Here is a 15,736-nt window from a genome sequence, read left to right on the forward strand (position 1 = left end):
ATAATCTGAAACATCTACCTTTCACGGAGACGCATTATTTCTTGTCCATCTCATAAATGGAATTTCTTTCTTCAGTGGTCCCAACCTACTTTGCAGACCCGCTGTGACAGAGACAGAGGTTATCTTTAGTATGCCTTGTCTTCCTTATTCTTGGAAACTCTTCCCCAGCCACTCCGACATTCATCTTAGTCAAGACCTAAAGGCACTCCAAATAGCCCAAAATACTGCTGTCAGATGCTGTTTCCATTTTGCCACTATCAACCTTTAAGGCAGAGGCGCTGTTAGGAGGTGTGGTCCTTTTGAAGTAGTTGTCTTGTTGGAGGAAGTGTGTCACTAAGTAGATGGGCTTTGAGGTCTCGTATATGCTCAGTCAGTGCCCAGTGAAAGAGAACACTTCTTGTTGTCTGCTTAAGATACAGGTCTCTCAGCTCCAGTACCGTGTCTGCCCGCCTTTGGCTGTCTCCAACTACAATGATAAAGGACTAAACCTCTGAAACTGTAAGCCAGTCCCAATTAAATGTTTTCCATTGTAAGAGTTGCTGTGGTCATGGTGTCTCGTCACAGCCACTGAAACTGTAACTAAGACAATTGGGAATTACTAATTGCTGAAATAAACCGATCCCAAAGCATGCATTGGCTCAAACAACCGAAATCTGCTTCTTGACCGTGTGACACTCAATCTAATCATTGGACGAAGCTGTCAGACCCCATACACACAGAGGGACAGGGTTCACATGAATCAGTATCTAGGTTGGCAGGGCTTCAGATTTCATATACAGCGTGACACATTGGTAGCGTGTTTGTATGAATATGTTTGCATGTCATATAGGGAGTAAGGAAGGAACCGAGGTTCTCCCGAGGCTTCTGGAGAAACTGTTGTGCTTGGAGGACTAAGAATGGTTACCATCCCTAGTTACTGTTAGGCGGTGGTCATAGTCAAACTTTGACCTTATAGTCAATGAGCCTGAAACAATCACTTGAAAATTTTGCATGGACCAGTGAGATGGTTTCTTGGGTCAAGGAGCTTTCAGCAAAACCTGGCAGCCTGAGTTTGGCACTCACAAGGTAGAAGGGTGAGAAAAAACTTCTGGAAGTTGTTCAGTGGAATGCAAACATTAGTGTACACACACACAAACACACACACACACTAAATAAATGACAAATGTAATAAAACAAAAAGTTTTACTTGTGTATTGTTCGTTCCTTCTTGTTTTATGAAATAATGAGCCCATTAATAACATTTTTGGTTATGTGGAAGTTACTTACCTGAAAGGATTTCCTCGGCTGAACCAAACCTCTTACCACTCTTAGGGCAGAAGGCCTTGGCAATTTTAAGACATATTAATAAAATCTTTAAAGCAAGTGTTTTTATTTGAAAATGGAGAAGGGTGCTAGTATGCTGCCAATTCTGAGCAGCTGCAGAGAATGCTCTGTGGTGTCTGCATAAGAAATCTATTCCCCCTCTGAATGTTCAGGAACCGCAAATTGGTAACAAAAAGAACCTGAAACATGGAAAGCAAACTAGAAAGATGCTGAACATTATATGATTTAAAGTAGTTTCAAAAAGCAAAAGGAGAGGAAAAGTTAAAAGAGCCTTGAGCTCAGCTTCTGAGAAAGCTGGATTTTCTGTGCAAGGGCAGGTTGATTTTCTGCAAGAAAGGATGTCTGTGCCGGAAGAACAAGTCTGTAGCGGAGGGTAGCAGGTGCCAGAGACTCAGCAAAGTATGAAGGTCCTGATACTGGGAGCTTGGCCCAGATGTGCACATGTCTGTCTCCCCATCTGTTTGGCCTCTAGCAAGGAAGTGAGGTCACAGAGCAGAAGTGCTCTCAGGAGTTTGCCCAGCATGCAACTGTCATGAGGTCTTACTCTGTGTGACATGGTTGTTTCTGTCTTCGAGGAACTCTTTACAGTCTTAAGCTTGATGGACGTCAGCTCTAGGCCCTCCCTGAAGCTCTTCTGTTCTTGGTTGTAACAAGAGCACCATGGTATTGCTTGTATTCACTCAAAAGATGCACCTTGTAGACCTCTCACACAGTGATGTGAGAGGCTAAAGTGTCTCCCCAGGAGCCACAGGTCCTGAGAAATGCTGATGTGCTTATGAAAAGCCTTTTGAAAATGGGACTGAGATCAATCGATAATCCCACTTTACCAACAGCCGAAAGAAAAAAGGGGTGATAATCCACACACAATTCCAACAACAACAACAACAACAACAACAACAACTCCAAAACAAACAAAAATAAGCTATCAATGGTCACTAATATCCCTCAATATTAATGGTCTTAGTTCGCCTATAAAAACACACAGGCTAACAGAATGGATTCAAAGACAGAATCCATCCTTCTGCTGCATACAAGAAACACACCTCAGCCTCAAAGACAAACATTACCTCAGAATTAAGGGTTGCGAAAAGATTTTCCAATCAGATGGACCCAAGAAACAAGCGGGGGTAGCAATCCTAATATCTAACAAATTAGGCTTTAAAATAAAATCAATCAAAAGAGATGAAAGAAGTCATTTCATACTCATCACAGGAGAAATCCACCAAGATGAAGTATCAATTCTGAACATCTATGCCCCCAATACATAGGCATCCACGTTCATAAAAGAGACATTACTAAAACTCAAATCATACAGAAAACCTCACACACTTATGCTGGGAGACATCAATACTCTACTCTCACCACTAGATAGGACCATCAGACAGAAACTTAACAAAGAAGCAAAGGAGCTAATAGAAGTTATGACACAATTGGGTTTAATAGACATCTATAGAACATTCCATCCAAACACAAAAGAATATACCTTCTTCTCAGTGCCAATTGGAACTTCTCAAAAATTGACCACATATTTGGCAACATAGCAAACCTCAACAGGTACAAAGAAATTGGAATAGTTCCATGTACCTTATCAGACCACCATGCTTTAAAGTTAGAATTCAACAACAACACAAATTGCAGAAATCCTACAAACTCGTGGAAATTGAATAATGCACAATTGCACCATTCCTGCGTCAAAGAAGAAACAAAAAACAGAAATTAAAGACTTCCTAGAATTCAATGGGAATGAAGACACAACATACCCAAACCTATGGGACACTTTAAAAGCAGTGCTAAGGGGAAAGTTCATAGCACTAAGTGCCTGCATGAAGAAACTGGAGAATAGTCACTCTAGAGAACTAACATCACATCCGGAAGCTCTAGAACACAAAGAAGCAAGCTCACTGGGAAGAGCAGATGCCAGGAAATAATCAAATAAATAAATAAATAAAGTAGAAACTAGGAAAACAATACAAAGAATCAGTGTAAGGAAGAGTTGGTTCTTTGAGAGAAACAACAAGAGATACAAACTTTTTCCAAACTTATCAAATGACAGAGTGTGAACATGCAAATTAACAAAATCAGAAATGAAAAGGGGGTCATAACAACGGACACTGAGGAAATCCAGAGAATCGTCAGGTCATATTTTGAAAACCTGTACTCCACAAAATTAGAAAATCTAAAGGAAATGTACACTTGCTAAAATTAAATCAAGAACAGATAAGCGATCTGAATAGACCTATACCCCTAAGGAAATAGAAGCAATCATCAAAAGTATCCCACCCCCCCCCCCAGAAAAAGCCCAGGTCCAGATGGCCTCAATGCAGAATTTTACCAGAAATTAAAAGAACAGCTTATACCAATTCTCCTCAAAGTTCTCCATGCAATAGAAGCAGAAGGGTCTTTGCCAAACTTTTTCGAGGCTTCAATAGCCTTGATGCCCAAGCCACACAAAGACACGACTAAGAAAGAGACGCTCTCTGGAGGCTCCTCTAGGTATCTTCTGATGGCAAGTAAAAAGATGGCGATTTGAGGTCACCAGAAAATGAAAATATGTAGTTAGAGCTTGGAGTGACATGGCCATATGCCAAGGGATATCAGTAGTCATCAGAAAGCCAGGAGAGAAAAGGAAGGACTCTATCTTGGTACCTTCAGAGTGTGAGCCTGCTGACATCTTGCCTGGGGACATCTCCTTTCCAGAACTATGAGAAAGGGAAGCTGTTTCCTTTAGTAACTCACTGAACACTGAACTCATGTTGAGTGTCTGTATATGCTTGTGAGTGCGTGCGTGCGTGTGTGTGTGTGTGTGTGTGTGTGTATAAGATAGCTGGGGAAACTAATGTAAGTTTCTCACTCATGAGCAGAGCTTTGCTCTCGGAAAACTACAGTCTGAATTCTGGTCTCGGAAGGTCTGCCATGCTGTTCAGGTCTCCCTGCTGGCTAGGTTACCTCCTTTCTGGCATCCCAGAACAGGTCTACCCCATTGGGTCCCAATGATGGGCTCATATGCACAAGGAGAGAGCTTGTGACTACAAAGCAGCATGGCAGGGCCCCAAATCCTACAAGTACCTCTGCTTTTGACCTCACCGGACAGTCACTGTTTGACAGCTGTGTTTGGGATGCATGGTGGTGATTGACTCTGGTTGTCTTAGTGTCTGTGTTCTGAAGGCTTTCTTCTGGTAACAAATAGGACTAAACAGGCCCAAGGATCCAGCACCCAGGACCTAGGGCCTTAGAGAACCATGCAGGCTTCTTAAGACACTTCCTTCATTTTGCAGATCAACTGGACTCCTCTCTCTCTCTCTCCCTCTTTCTCTCTCTCTCTCTTCTTCTTCTTCTTCTTCTTCTTCCCTCTCTCCCCATCCCTCCCTTCTGTCCTTTCTATTGCATTCCTTTCTGGTGTACATTATCTTTAGAAATGCCAAGGCAAATGGGGACTAATTTGTAAGAGCCCCGTTTCCCATGCTGACATTTGTGAGGAAGAGGCAGCCAGCAGGAAAATGAACACTCCTTGTCCTCCATGCCGTCTTCCCTGAAGGCCCTGCCAGCTTTCAGAGTACTGTAAGGCAACTGTTTAAAACTGAGAGGAACCATGTTCTCATAGGACAAATGCTTGCCAGGCAACTATTTAAAACTGAGAGGAACCATGTTCTCATAGGACAAATGCTTGCCTGGCTCCTTATGCTCCCCTGGTGCCACCTGTCACTCAGCTGAGGGCCACGCTAGAGGTCAAAGGAAGATGATCCTAAGCCCAAGAAGACGAAGAAGGGGAAGGAAGCCAATGGAGACATTGGTGAAAAAAGCCCTAAGCTCAAGAATGGATTCTCTCATTCTGAGTTGAATTCCACCTCCAAAGAAGCTACTGGTGAAGGAAGCAGTGAAAGTAGTGAGGCGGAGAAGGAAACAACTGTGGAACAGAAAGAAGAAGCTTTCTCTAATTTTCCCATATCTGAAGAGACTGTCAAGCTTCTCAGAGCTCGTGGAGTAAACTTCCTATTTCCTATACAAGCCAAGACATTCCACCATGTATACAGTGGGAAAGACTTAATTGCCCAGGCGCGGACGGGAACAGGGAAGACATTCTCCTTTGCCATCCCTTTGATTGAGAAGCTTCAAGATGGGCTACAAGGCAGGAAGAGAGGCCGTGCCCCTCAGGTGCTAGTTCTCGCACCTACAAGAGAATTAGCAAATCAAGTGAGCAAAGACTTCAGTGACATCACAAAAAAGCTGTCAGTGGCTTGTTTTTATGGTGGAACTCCCTACGGTGGTCAGATCGAACGTATGCGGAGTGGGATGGATATCCTGGTTGGGACCCCGGGTCGTATTAAAGACCACCTACAGAATGGCAAGCTAGATCTCACTAAACTTAAACATGTTGTCTTGGATGAAGTTGACCAGATGTTGGATATGGGTTTTGCTGATCAAGTAGAAGAAATTTTATGTGTGGCATACAAGAAAGATTCTGAAGACAACCCCCAAACATTGCTTTTCTCTGCAACTTGCCCTCATTGGGTGTTTAATGTTGCTAAGAAATACATGAAATCTACATACGAACAGGTGGACCTGATTGGTAAAAAGACTCAGAAAGCAGCCATAACTGTGGAGCACTTGGCGATTAAGTGTCACTGGAGTGAGAGGGCTGCAGTTATTGGGGATGTGATCAGAGTGTACAGTGGTCATCAAGGGCACACCATCATCTTCTGTGAAACCAAGAGAGAAGCCCAGGAACTATCACAGAACTCATGCATAAAGCAGGATGCCCAGTCTTTACATGGCGACATTCCACAGAAGCAAAGAGAAATCACCCTGAAAGGTTTCCGAAATGGCAGTTTCGGGGTTTTGGTCGCAACCAATGTTGCTGCACGTGGGTTAGACATCCCTGAAGTTGACTTGGTTGTTCAAAGCTGTCCACCAAAGGATGTGGAGTCCTATATTCACCGTTCGGGGCGAACAGGCAGAGCTGGAAGGACAGGGGTTTGCATCTGCTTTTATCAACACAAGGAAGAATACCAGTTAGCACAAGTGGAGCAGAAAGCGGGAATTAAATTTAAACGGATAGGTGTTCCATCTGCAACAGAAATAATAAAAGCCTCTTTTCAGTAATTGAACAGGACATGGTCACTTGAAATATCAGACTTGGTGGTTCCTGTTTCTGGAATCGTGCCTAGGCCAGTGTATTTTTCTAGAGAGATGCAACTTGTCCTAATGCGACAAAAAGGAGACTTTGACTCAAGTCGCATAATCAGCTGACGTTAAATCAACAAACTGCATCACCACAGGAACAAATTGGTGCTCTGTGGATAGTGCAACAAGCCTATTGTTCATATTTTTCATAATGCTACATGTGTAATATCAATGATTGTACCTAATATATCTGTGCAAGTGCACTTTCTAAATGCTTTCCTGAGCAGATCTTGGAACAATTGTAACTTTATCAAATTGTAAATCTAAGTCACATGCGGGTTACCCTTGTAACAGAATGTAAATCATGTGTGGGTTACCCTTGTAACAGATGAAGGCTGGTAGAATGTTATGGCCCAGATCTGGTGATGGGTACGGTGATGGAGAGGCGCTATGTCAATGGGGGTCCTGGAAATGGTGGCAGTGGCGGTAGGCATTCTGGCTTTATGCCGGGCTCAAACGTGCCTTGTTCCAGAGGCAAGAGATCCGTAACCAAGTATTGCTTAGCCTAGCCCATGGCAATCCCGATAGCCATGAAGGTTGGTTACAGATGATTTAAAGTTGGGGTGCTCTGATGACGGGCCACCTGTGGGGAAGACCCCTCCCACCTAAGACAGGGGTTCAAGGTCCCCCAAGGACGGGAAAGGGAGGGTGACCCTACTTGACCTAAGCCAGGAGTGCCTCATTTAAAAATAAAAAGGGGTGAATTGTGGGAACACCAGACCTTGAGCAGAGACCCACTTCCCCTTCTGCCTGGGAGTAGGCAGCTGTAAGACAATGTTTACTAAAAACAATACAATGCCTGGGGGCATTAAGTTCCTGGAAAAGGCCTGCCCGCAGAAACCACCCTGAGCTCGACCTTGTCCAGAGACTAACCGCCTCTTCTGCCATGCCCAGATCAGTTTCTGGGGTGAGAGCAGAACCAGCCAGGGTAGAGGAGAGAGCAGAAGCTTCTCTGGTGGGAGCCTTTCTTGGGAAGTTTTCTTGAACCTTTTTGGAGCCTGCTTAAAGTTTTCTTTACATCGTTGAACGAGTCTCTGTGTTGTCAATCCCCGACACCCTCCCCACGTTCTCAGACACAGGCCGCGCAGCAGACGCGACATAGGAGGAGCAGAGAGATGCGGAGGAGAGAAGAGAGTGAGTCAGGGGAACACAGAGATGGGGAGAAGAGACAAGAGTGAGTCGTCACGGGAGAAGAGAGACAGGGATGAGAAACAAGTGCGGATCAGTCGAGCAAAGAGACGGGGTGAAGAGGTAGAGGACAGAGTGTTGGTACACCTTGACATTTCCTTCGGACACAGCGCCGTGAGTTCAGAAGACAGCAGGTGGGTTGTGTGTGCTCCAAATGCAGTTTTATCACACAGTTGATTTAGGTGTTGAGAGCCCAGGAACTTTACGGAGTGTGCGGAAGGGACAAAGGTGTGTAGCAGAGCTCCTTCATGGAAGAGCCTCGGGGGATGTCGGCAGCAACTTAGCTTTCTCGGTAGTAAGGTCTTACCTAGGGCTGGCTATCCATAGATTACTAAAAGGAACCTGGGTTGCAAATTCTGAGAGAGGCTGAGCACAAGCCCGCAACTCATCTCCAAGCAGTCTGAGGATTGGCTCTAGCCAACTTCACAGCAGCGCCAGGAGGACCTTGATGGCCAATACTGGAGAAAGTCATGAAAGGCACCCTTGCCTTTGAGGCTGCTCTTCTCTGGGTCCTTTTCCTGGAAGAAAGGTAGCTTCAGAAGATAATGCCAGCTCACTGGCCAAGTTTGAAGGTTGACTTCTCATGGCTTAACTTTAGGCTAAGCATAGTCTCTGGATCTGGGAGAAGCAAGGTGCCAGAGATTGTACCTGCCTTTCAAAGGATTCCCCTCCTTCTTTAAGACAGTGATCATCCTGCAATAGAAGCCCCTTCTGTACAGTTTTCCCAAGGCTTGCAAAATCACAAGCAGGCCTACATATTAAAGAATGTACCTTGGGGGCTCATCAGCATTATTTCAACGAGCATGTTTACCTTTAAAAGCTGTGTATTTGTCATTGTTGGACAGTGATTTCCTGCACTAGGCAGGTTGCTCTGGAGCTTTCAGTGTCTGTAAGACTGGCTACAAACTCATGATCCTTCTGCCTTAGCTTCCTGAGTGCTCATGTGCACCAACACCTATGGAAAATTTTCCTTCTTTTTTGGTTGACCGTCTGTGGTGAGTTGAGTGAGAATAGCGCTCATAGGCTCCTATGTTTGAATGCTTAGTCCACAGTGGGGCCGTTTGGAAACAATTAGGAGGCATGGCCGTGGTGGAGGAGGTATGTCACTGGCAGTGGAATTTGGAGTTTCACAACCCCAAGTTAGACCCAGACTCGGTGTCTGTCTCTCTACCTGAGGAAAATGATGTGAAGCTCTCAGCCTCTGCTCCCGCACCATGCCTGTCTGCTTCCATCCGTGGACTAATTCTCTAAAACTGTTATGAAGCCCCCCAATTAAATCTTCTTTTTATAAGAGTTGGCGTTGTCATGGTGTGTCTCTTTACAGCAATAGTAATATCAACCTTGATGCAAAAGTTGGCATTCAATTCTTTGTATGCAAAATAATATCACATTGTTGGCTTGGGCCACATTTTCTTTGTTCATTGAAAACAATGTCATTTTGAAGTTTAAAAAATGCCAGCAGTAGCCAAAGAAGGAATTAAGGCTTACTCCTAACCAAGCTTGGGAAGTAAAAAGACAAGTGGTTTCTCAGGCTTTCACAGAACATCCTGTAGCCTCCTAGAGGTGCCCGAGAGACCATGTGGTATAGAGCAGAAATGTCTAAGGCCATATTAGGTGAGAAGCCCTCTAGAGGAGGGGGAGCATAACCAAAATAGTATCCTCCAAGGTAAACAATAACAAATGCTTGCTATTCAATCCTATTAACTTTGGTTACAGCAGATACTAATAGACACGGATACAGGCAAGTTCCCAACACTTGTTTGCAAACTAGAAAACCAAGTGCCAGTCTATGAGGATACAAGACACACAGTGACCGAACCAGGATGTGAATTGTGATGTTGTTAAAAGCTTCTCCTGCTCTATCAGTTTGCATTGTGTTGGGACACAGTTCTGGGAGAACTAGGGATAACTTTAGTTAATTGAAATTTCACTGAACATTCGCTGGGACAGGTGTTGCTCAACTGTAGAGAGCTTTCCTGGTATGTGGGAGACTTTGAATTTGATCCTTAATACCTTGGTCCTCACCCCCAATATTGTTTCAAATGAACAGTAACCCCTTTATTGTCTCTAGGTAAAAAGCTAAAGGACATTCAATGACCAAGAGCATGTCCACTGACATCTGTGGCAACCAAAGCAAGGTAGAGGGGCAGGGCAGGGCTGAGCGCATCACTTACTCCTCAACGGGAGGGAGACTTCTTCCAAACGGTTGAGAATCACTGCATGGACTCTCACTTGGTCTTCCCCATGGTTTTGCTGGCATGGTGGGTCCCAAGGGAACTGTTAAGTGTCCATTTCACTGTACTCTGCTCTAGTCCTCAGCAAGAATTCTCTTGGGGATGGAAGCACTTAGTGTGATCAGGTTCTCACCCTGTAATCCCCAGCTGAACACAATCTGGGGAGTTTTAGCAGTTAGGCATGGCAACCTGTCTGCCTGTATTACAAACAGCATACCTGGTTGTCCTTAAGTGCACCTCCATCCGTCTTTCTGAGTTTATTATTTCCCCACATCTCATCTTGCCTGAGGTGATCCTTGTCCAGGTCCTCCTTGCAGTGACAGAACAGCTTCTTCACAATGACACATGACATCATACTAGCGAACATTTTAAGAAAATGTCAGAGGATATTTGACCTCTCACTTAAAAACCTGTTGAATTTGCAAACTAAGTTGAAGGTGCCACACTGATTTTTACTGAGGAAATGTGACATCGTAGAATAGAGAAGCAGGTTCTGGGCACGCACAGCCTTTCATGTTGAGTGAATAATACCTGAATATCCGCATTAACAATCAAATTTCGAAATTAATGAAACAAATTTACATGCAGTTTCCGATTACATATATTTTAAGGAGAATCATGACAGACAGGCTCTCTGTATTAGATAGGAATTTATTCAAAGCTACTCACCCACACCATGGCTGAAGATGCTTTTCCAAGACAATTTACCTTCCAGGCCAATCAACAATCATTGAATTGTGGGCAGAAAATGTTATGTCCATGGAAAGGACAGAGTAGGAACACTGATTTAGCTTATATATAGCATGTAGACATGGACATGCAGACACCTCTGTGCAGGAAAACAGAAGACCCAACATACGGACGAAATGTAAAGAGAGGAGCACTAATCACTGCCAACAGGAGTGTAGCTGACAGAGTTTTAGAAATAAGTGTGAAGATTCGCCAAAAAACTTGAAAGCAGAGCTACCATATGACCCAGCCACAACACTAATAGCATATGACTGTCCATACCACTCCTACCATATGATCCAGCCCACCACTTCTGCGTATGTGCCTAGCCATGTCATAAAAACACCCAGTCAACCAATCTTGGCTGCAGGCCTTGCAGACTTGTATTCTACAGAGATACTTGTAGAAGTTTTAAGGGTTCCCTCTTTGTGGCAAATTCTCATAAGAGTGTTTATTATAAAGTTCTGCATTTTGTCTATGGTGGGGTCATGCGCTTCCCAATCACGATTGTGCATCAGTGCTTTTAGTTATAATACATTTACACAAGTATTTTTAGTCATCCTGAAAATACTTTGAACTATTTAAGTATCAATTGAATGCTTATTCTATGCAGAGATTAGTTATTACCTATGTTTTGGAGACTGCAAAACAACATTGAAACCGTAAGATGCCTTCTGAAGTTCGCCATCAAAAGAGCTACAGTAGAGCTGGGGTCAGGGAGGGAGAAACACCAGGAGGGGGCAGCATTAAGGATGCACTTCTACAGCAATTTCTTGCAGTCCCTTTGCTACCTGCTTCTGTTGAAGTGTTTCATAAACCCTCTGAGATCCTTGTTGGATGGTCACCCAAAGTCTGTATGTATACCCAGGAAAAATACTGATCTACTACCCAAGGCCCAATAGATTGCCTAGGCTTCCTCACTGACACACACATTCAGGGGGTCTTGATCAGTCCCATGCTGAATTCCCAGCCATCAGTCTGGGATTCAAAAGCTACCCCTTGTTCAGGTCAGCTGTTCCAGGGAGTAAAGCCAGCCCAGTCTTAACCCTTTGCTCATCAGTCCTCCCTCTCTGTCACTGGGTTCCTTGAGTTCAACTCAGTGTTTAGCTGTGGGAGTCTGCCTCTGCTTCCATCAGCCATTGGATGAATATTCTGTTTCCCAGACTCTCTGGCAGTGGGATTGTAGGCTGGCACTCCCCAGATCTATGTCTAAAATCCATATATGAGATAGTACATGCTATGTTTCTCTTTTTGTGACTGGGTTACCTCACTCAGGATGGTTTCTTCTAGTGCCATCCATTTGCCTGCAAATTTGTAATTTTAAAGTTTCCGAGGGTAACTTAATCAGGACTTGTTAGGGTAATGTAAGCCAGGCAGGAAAAAGCTGAAAGAGCTTTTATTGGTAAGACCATACTTTCAGGAGTGCAAACCATCCTCACTGTCACAAGCCTGAGGCCCACTTTCCCCTGAGGAAGTCCTGCAAAGCACACACTGGCAGCCATCTGAACTGCTAGATGGCAAACCAGGGCTGTTGACTGTCATTTAAGAAATGTTCTTACTTTCAAGTACCTAAAGCTAGACACAAAGACCAACAAGTATGTGCTCGTAAGGATGCCGTGGTCTGCAAACAGACGTTTGTCAGATGTTACCTCGAAGCTGCGCCCAGTCTGCAGTTCTGCTTTCCCGTGCGTGTGGACTGTGGTGTGCTCTAGGGACCAAGACAAGCGGTAAAGTCACCTATGCTTATCGCATGTGTGCTGTGCTTATTTTTACTGAAAAGCTTTCTTTCTTTCATAACGTAGAAGTATGCAGACTTCCGGCTCCCTGCCTATATAATCATAATCCATTTACACATCAAGTATCTTATATTCAAAATGCTAAGGAGCATAATTATTTGGAGATTTTTGGGCTACTTTGAATTTTAGGATATTTCTGTGTGCCTAAAATGAGCTATCTTTAGTAGAAGTCCCACGTCCAAACATGAAAGTATTTTTTTTCTCCAATATGCCATGTAGTATGAAGGTAATTTTGTGCAATATTTTGAGCAGTTTTGTACAGGAAATGAAAAACAAGAGAACACAGAGAAAACAAGGCACCCATCCCATGAGAGTATGACATTCCTGGATTTGTCCAAGAAATGGTTTGTGCTCAATATTGTATTGTTGGTTTTAGATTACAGAGACCAACTGCAGTTGATCCCTGAATGTCAGTGGGGTTTTGTCCCGGAAAAAACATATTGTAAATTAGGAATAGTATAATTAGAAAATGTTCTTTATATATGTAACCCATTAAAAGTCATAGTTTAGAAAACTGGTTCAGGGAGTACAGGTTGGTTGTCATGGAGTTGGCATAGTGGACTGGGAGCCTCGGCTCGAAGACAGTGCCCAGCATATCGAGAGCATGTTGGGCCACACAAGACTAGCCAGAGAAAAGACAACTGTTTGAAACTCAGAGATTGTCTTCTGCTGAGTGCTTCTGGGGATCTGCTTGCATACCATTGTAATGCTGAAAAGTAAATTCAGAGATTGGCTTCTACTGAATGCTTCTGGGGATCTGCTTGAGTACCATTGTAATGATGAAAAGTAAATTCAGAGATTGGCTTCTACTGAATGCTTCTGGGGATCTGCTTGCATACCATTGTAATGATAAAAAGTAAACAGAATTAAACAAAATTATAAGGTGTAAGCTGGGGACCTGTGTAGTTGGCAGATTTGAGTTCCTTGTAAAGAGGAATTCCCAGTCAGAAACTCTCAGTGAGTTGTCACTCAGTGCACGAGTGACCATTGATGCCATCCCTTGTACAAAGCCCAGCTCAGGGGACAGAGGTGACTCTGGAGAGTATCCTTGGCTTTGTGAGAAACGTGTAGATATTTCTTACCTCAGTATTGGTGTTTCTAAATTGTTTGATCTCTCAGCACTGGGAGCTTCTTCCAGGCTCTGTAACTTTTATTTTTGAAAGGCCTTTAATCTCAGCAATTTGTAGAAGTGGGTATTTTTTTTGGAAGAAATTTACAAGAACTACTTCAAACTTACTCCATCCTAAGCAGGCGTTGTTTTGAAGGCAAGCAGGACACAGGCAAGGAGAGAGCTCCTTCGACCTGGTTTGAGTGATCGGTACCTGCTACTGTGGGAGACTAGGAAGCTGGGCTGTTGGATCAGGACCGCCAGAGGGACCGCCACTGTTTGTAAGCTTGGAAGCCTGCTGTTTGTAAATTTGTTCTCATTAGACAATGTTAAGGTCCATCTGCTTCTAAAAATAACACATCATCTTACATATAAAATAATAGATCTGCCCCATTGTGCTCAACAGATAAGATCTCTTATAAACATACGGGACAGTTTTTTGTTTTGTTTTGTTTTGTAAGAGCTGTATTTTAAGATGCAACTAACTGTGTTTTCAAGATATGTGGATTAAAATTTATTTGGTTATGGCCACACTATATTAGAAAAGATTGAAAACTGGTCTCAAACTCCCCTCCACCCCCACCAACAGCATATTGCCGAGGTCACTGTACAGTGCCCGTTTTCATGTATGGATGGCTAATGTGGTGATTAATGATACTTCTACTTCTTATTGCTTATGTCCTTTGATAGGGCGATGGTGAGGGAAGCAACATATACCTGTGAATTAGAGAAAGGCGGATAGAATTTTCAGCTAACATAAAACACTGCAACATTAATTCTACCATGTGAGATGATTTGGCTTATTTTTATTTATACCAGGCATGTTACCTCTAACACGGTGTGTGACTTTCGTACGATCTGAACCTTTCCCAGTTTACTCTCTCCCTATTTTGCTAAACCTCAGAGGTCACACTGTGTGGTGCTCGCTATGCCAAGGGAACCTTCAACATCAGCCATGAAATCCATCTCTGCTCTCCGGTGAAAGCTCATACAGGGAACAGGCTCCCTCCTGATGTTACTGGAGAAGCTGGGATGCTTTGTAAGGCAAATTTAGGGATGGGACTTAGGCCTTCCTGCTAGGAAGTCCTGGCTTCCTCAGGGGGTTTCATCTAGTGCCTGAGTCCAGCTCCGGATGAGGGCAGGGTGTGAAGACGGGTTTATGAAAGAGTGGGAAGGGAGACATTAGACATGGGACCTTCTTAGTTTTGCTTCAGGGGAGATGGACAGAGAGGAAGCATGTCCGGCAGAGATTCAGGTCCCAGCTAGGGATGTATACAGAAGGCTAGGGGAGGAAGTGAGCCAGTCTGTGGTGGTTGGGGGAATGGTGTGGCCTCACTGACTAGCAGTTTATAATGCAGAATTTATGATTTATATGGAATTAGTGAGTAGGGATATATTCACTTTGTTCAACAACATAGATCATACCATTTTTTTTGTTTTTGGCTATGTGTTTCACTTCCTTTTGCTCACCTTTTAGTCATCATTAATAAACTATGGCAGAACAAAGTTGTCATTTCTGATCATTTCCCTTCGTTTTGACATCATTGATAAAGGGAGTCATCGTTTTGTTTTGTTTTTTTTGTTTTTTTGTTTTTTTTACTCATTAACCCCATAACCCAGTTTTAAGAATCTAGAGGCACTTGAGAACTCGTTTTCAAGCTAGTAGCTTTTGTGGCCTCAAGGACATTAGACCAAAACAGAATTTTTAAGCCATCCCCGCACACTGCCCTGTCCCAAGCAGTGTGTTATTAACTCTTAATGGTCAGAATGCTCAGGGAAAAGTTGCTGCAGTTATTATTCAAAGTGTGGCATAATGCAGTGTTTGTATTTTATATCTGCGTAGGATGCTTTTGTCATCTTTCTGCGTCGTTCTTTGCCTATCAGCATAAGTCTCTGCATAGGACAGAGGCAACTTCAGCTAATCTAACTCTGTTGCTGTATGTCCCATGTAATCGCCTGAGTCTATAGTGGGGAGAGACTTGTAGTGTGAACTGTGGCCAACTCCTCCAGCCCACCAAATCTTGTTGACTTTTTTTTGAGTTTACTTTGTTTTTGAGTAAACTGTACCTGTGTAAGTACAGGGACAGATGTTTCAGGAGCATCTCACGGCCTCATAAAGAGACGTCTGGCTTTTTATGTGTGTTACAACCTCCAAGGCATAAAGGGAATCCCTCAAG

At 43.5% G+C, this 15,736-nt stretch overlaps 2 protein-coding genes across 3 annotated transcripts in view; both read left to right on the top strand.

The window, feature by feature from the left end:
* Positions 1–15,736, top strand: part of Gabrg3 (gamma-aminobutyric acid type A receptor subunit gamma3) — a 580,888-nt gene that overhangs the window by 89,582 nt on the left and 475,570 nt on the right. The gene's annotated exons all lie outside the window — the stretch shown is intronic.
* Positions 4,841–15,736, top strand: part of LOC121134748 (nucleolar RNA helicase 2-like) — a 110,185-nt gene continuing 99,289 nt past the window's right edge. Inside the window, exons 1-2 of the mRNA XM_040733316.1 lie at positions 4,841–4,876; positions 5,047–6,408. Coding sequence (XP_040589250.1) covers positions 4,841–4,876; positions 5,047–6,408 — 1,398 coding nt within the window. The remainder of the gene's footprint in view (positions 4,877–5,046; positions 6,409–15,736) is intronic.

This window comes from Mesocricetus auratus, unplaced genomic scaffold (genome assembly GCF_017639785.1).
Source record: "Mesocricetus auratus isolate SY011 unplaced genomic scaffold, BCM_Maur_2.0 Super-Scaffold_100030, whole genome shotgun sequence".
NCBI classification, from domain to species: Eukaryota; Metazoa; Chordata; class Mammalia; order Rodentia; family Cricetidae; genus Mesocricetus; species Mesocricetus auratus.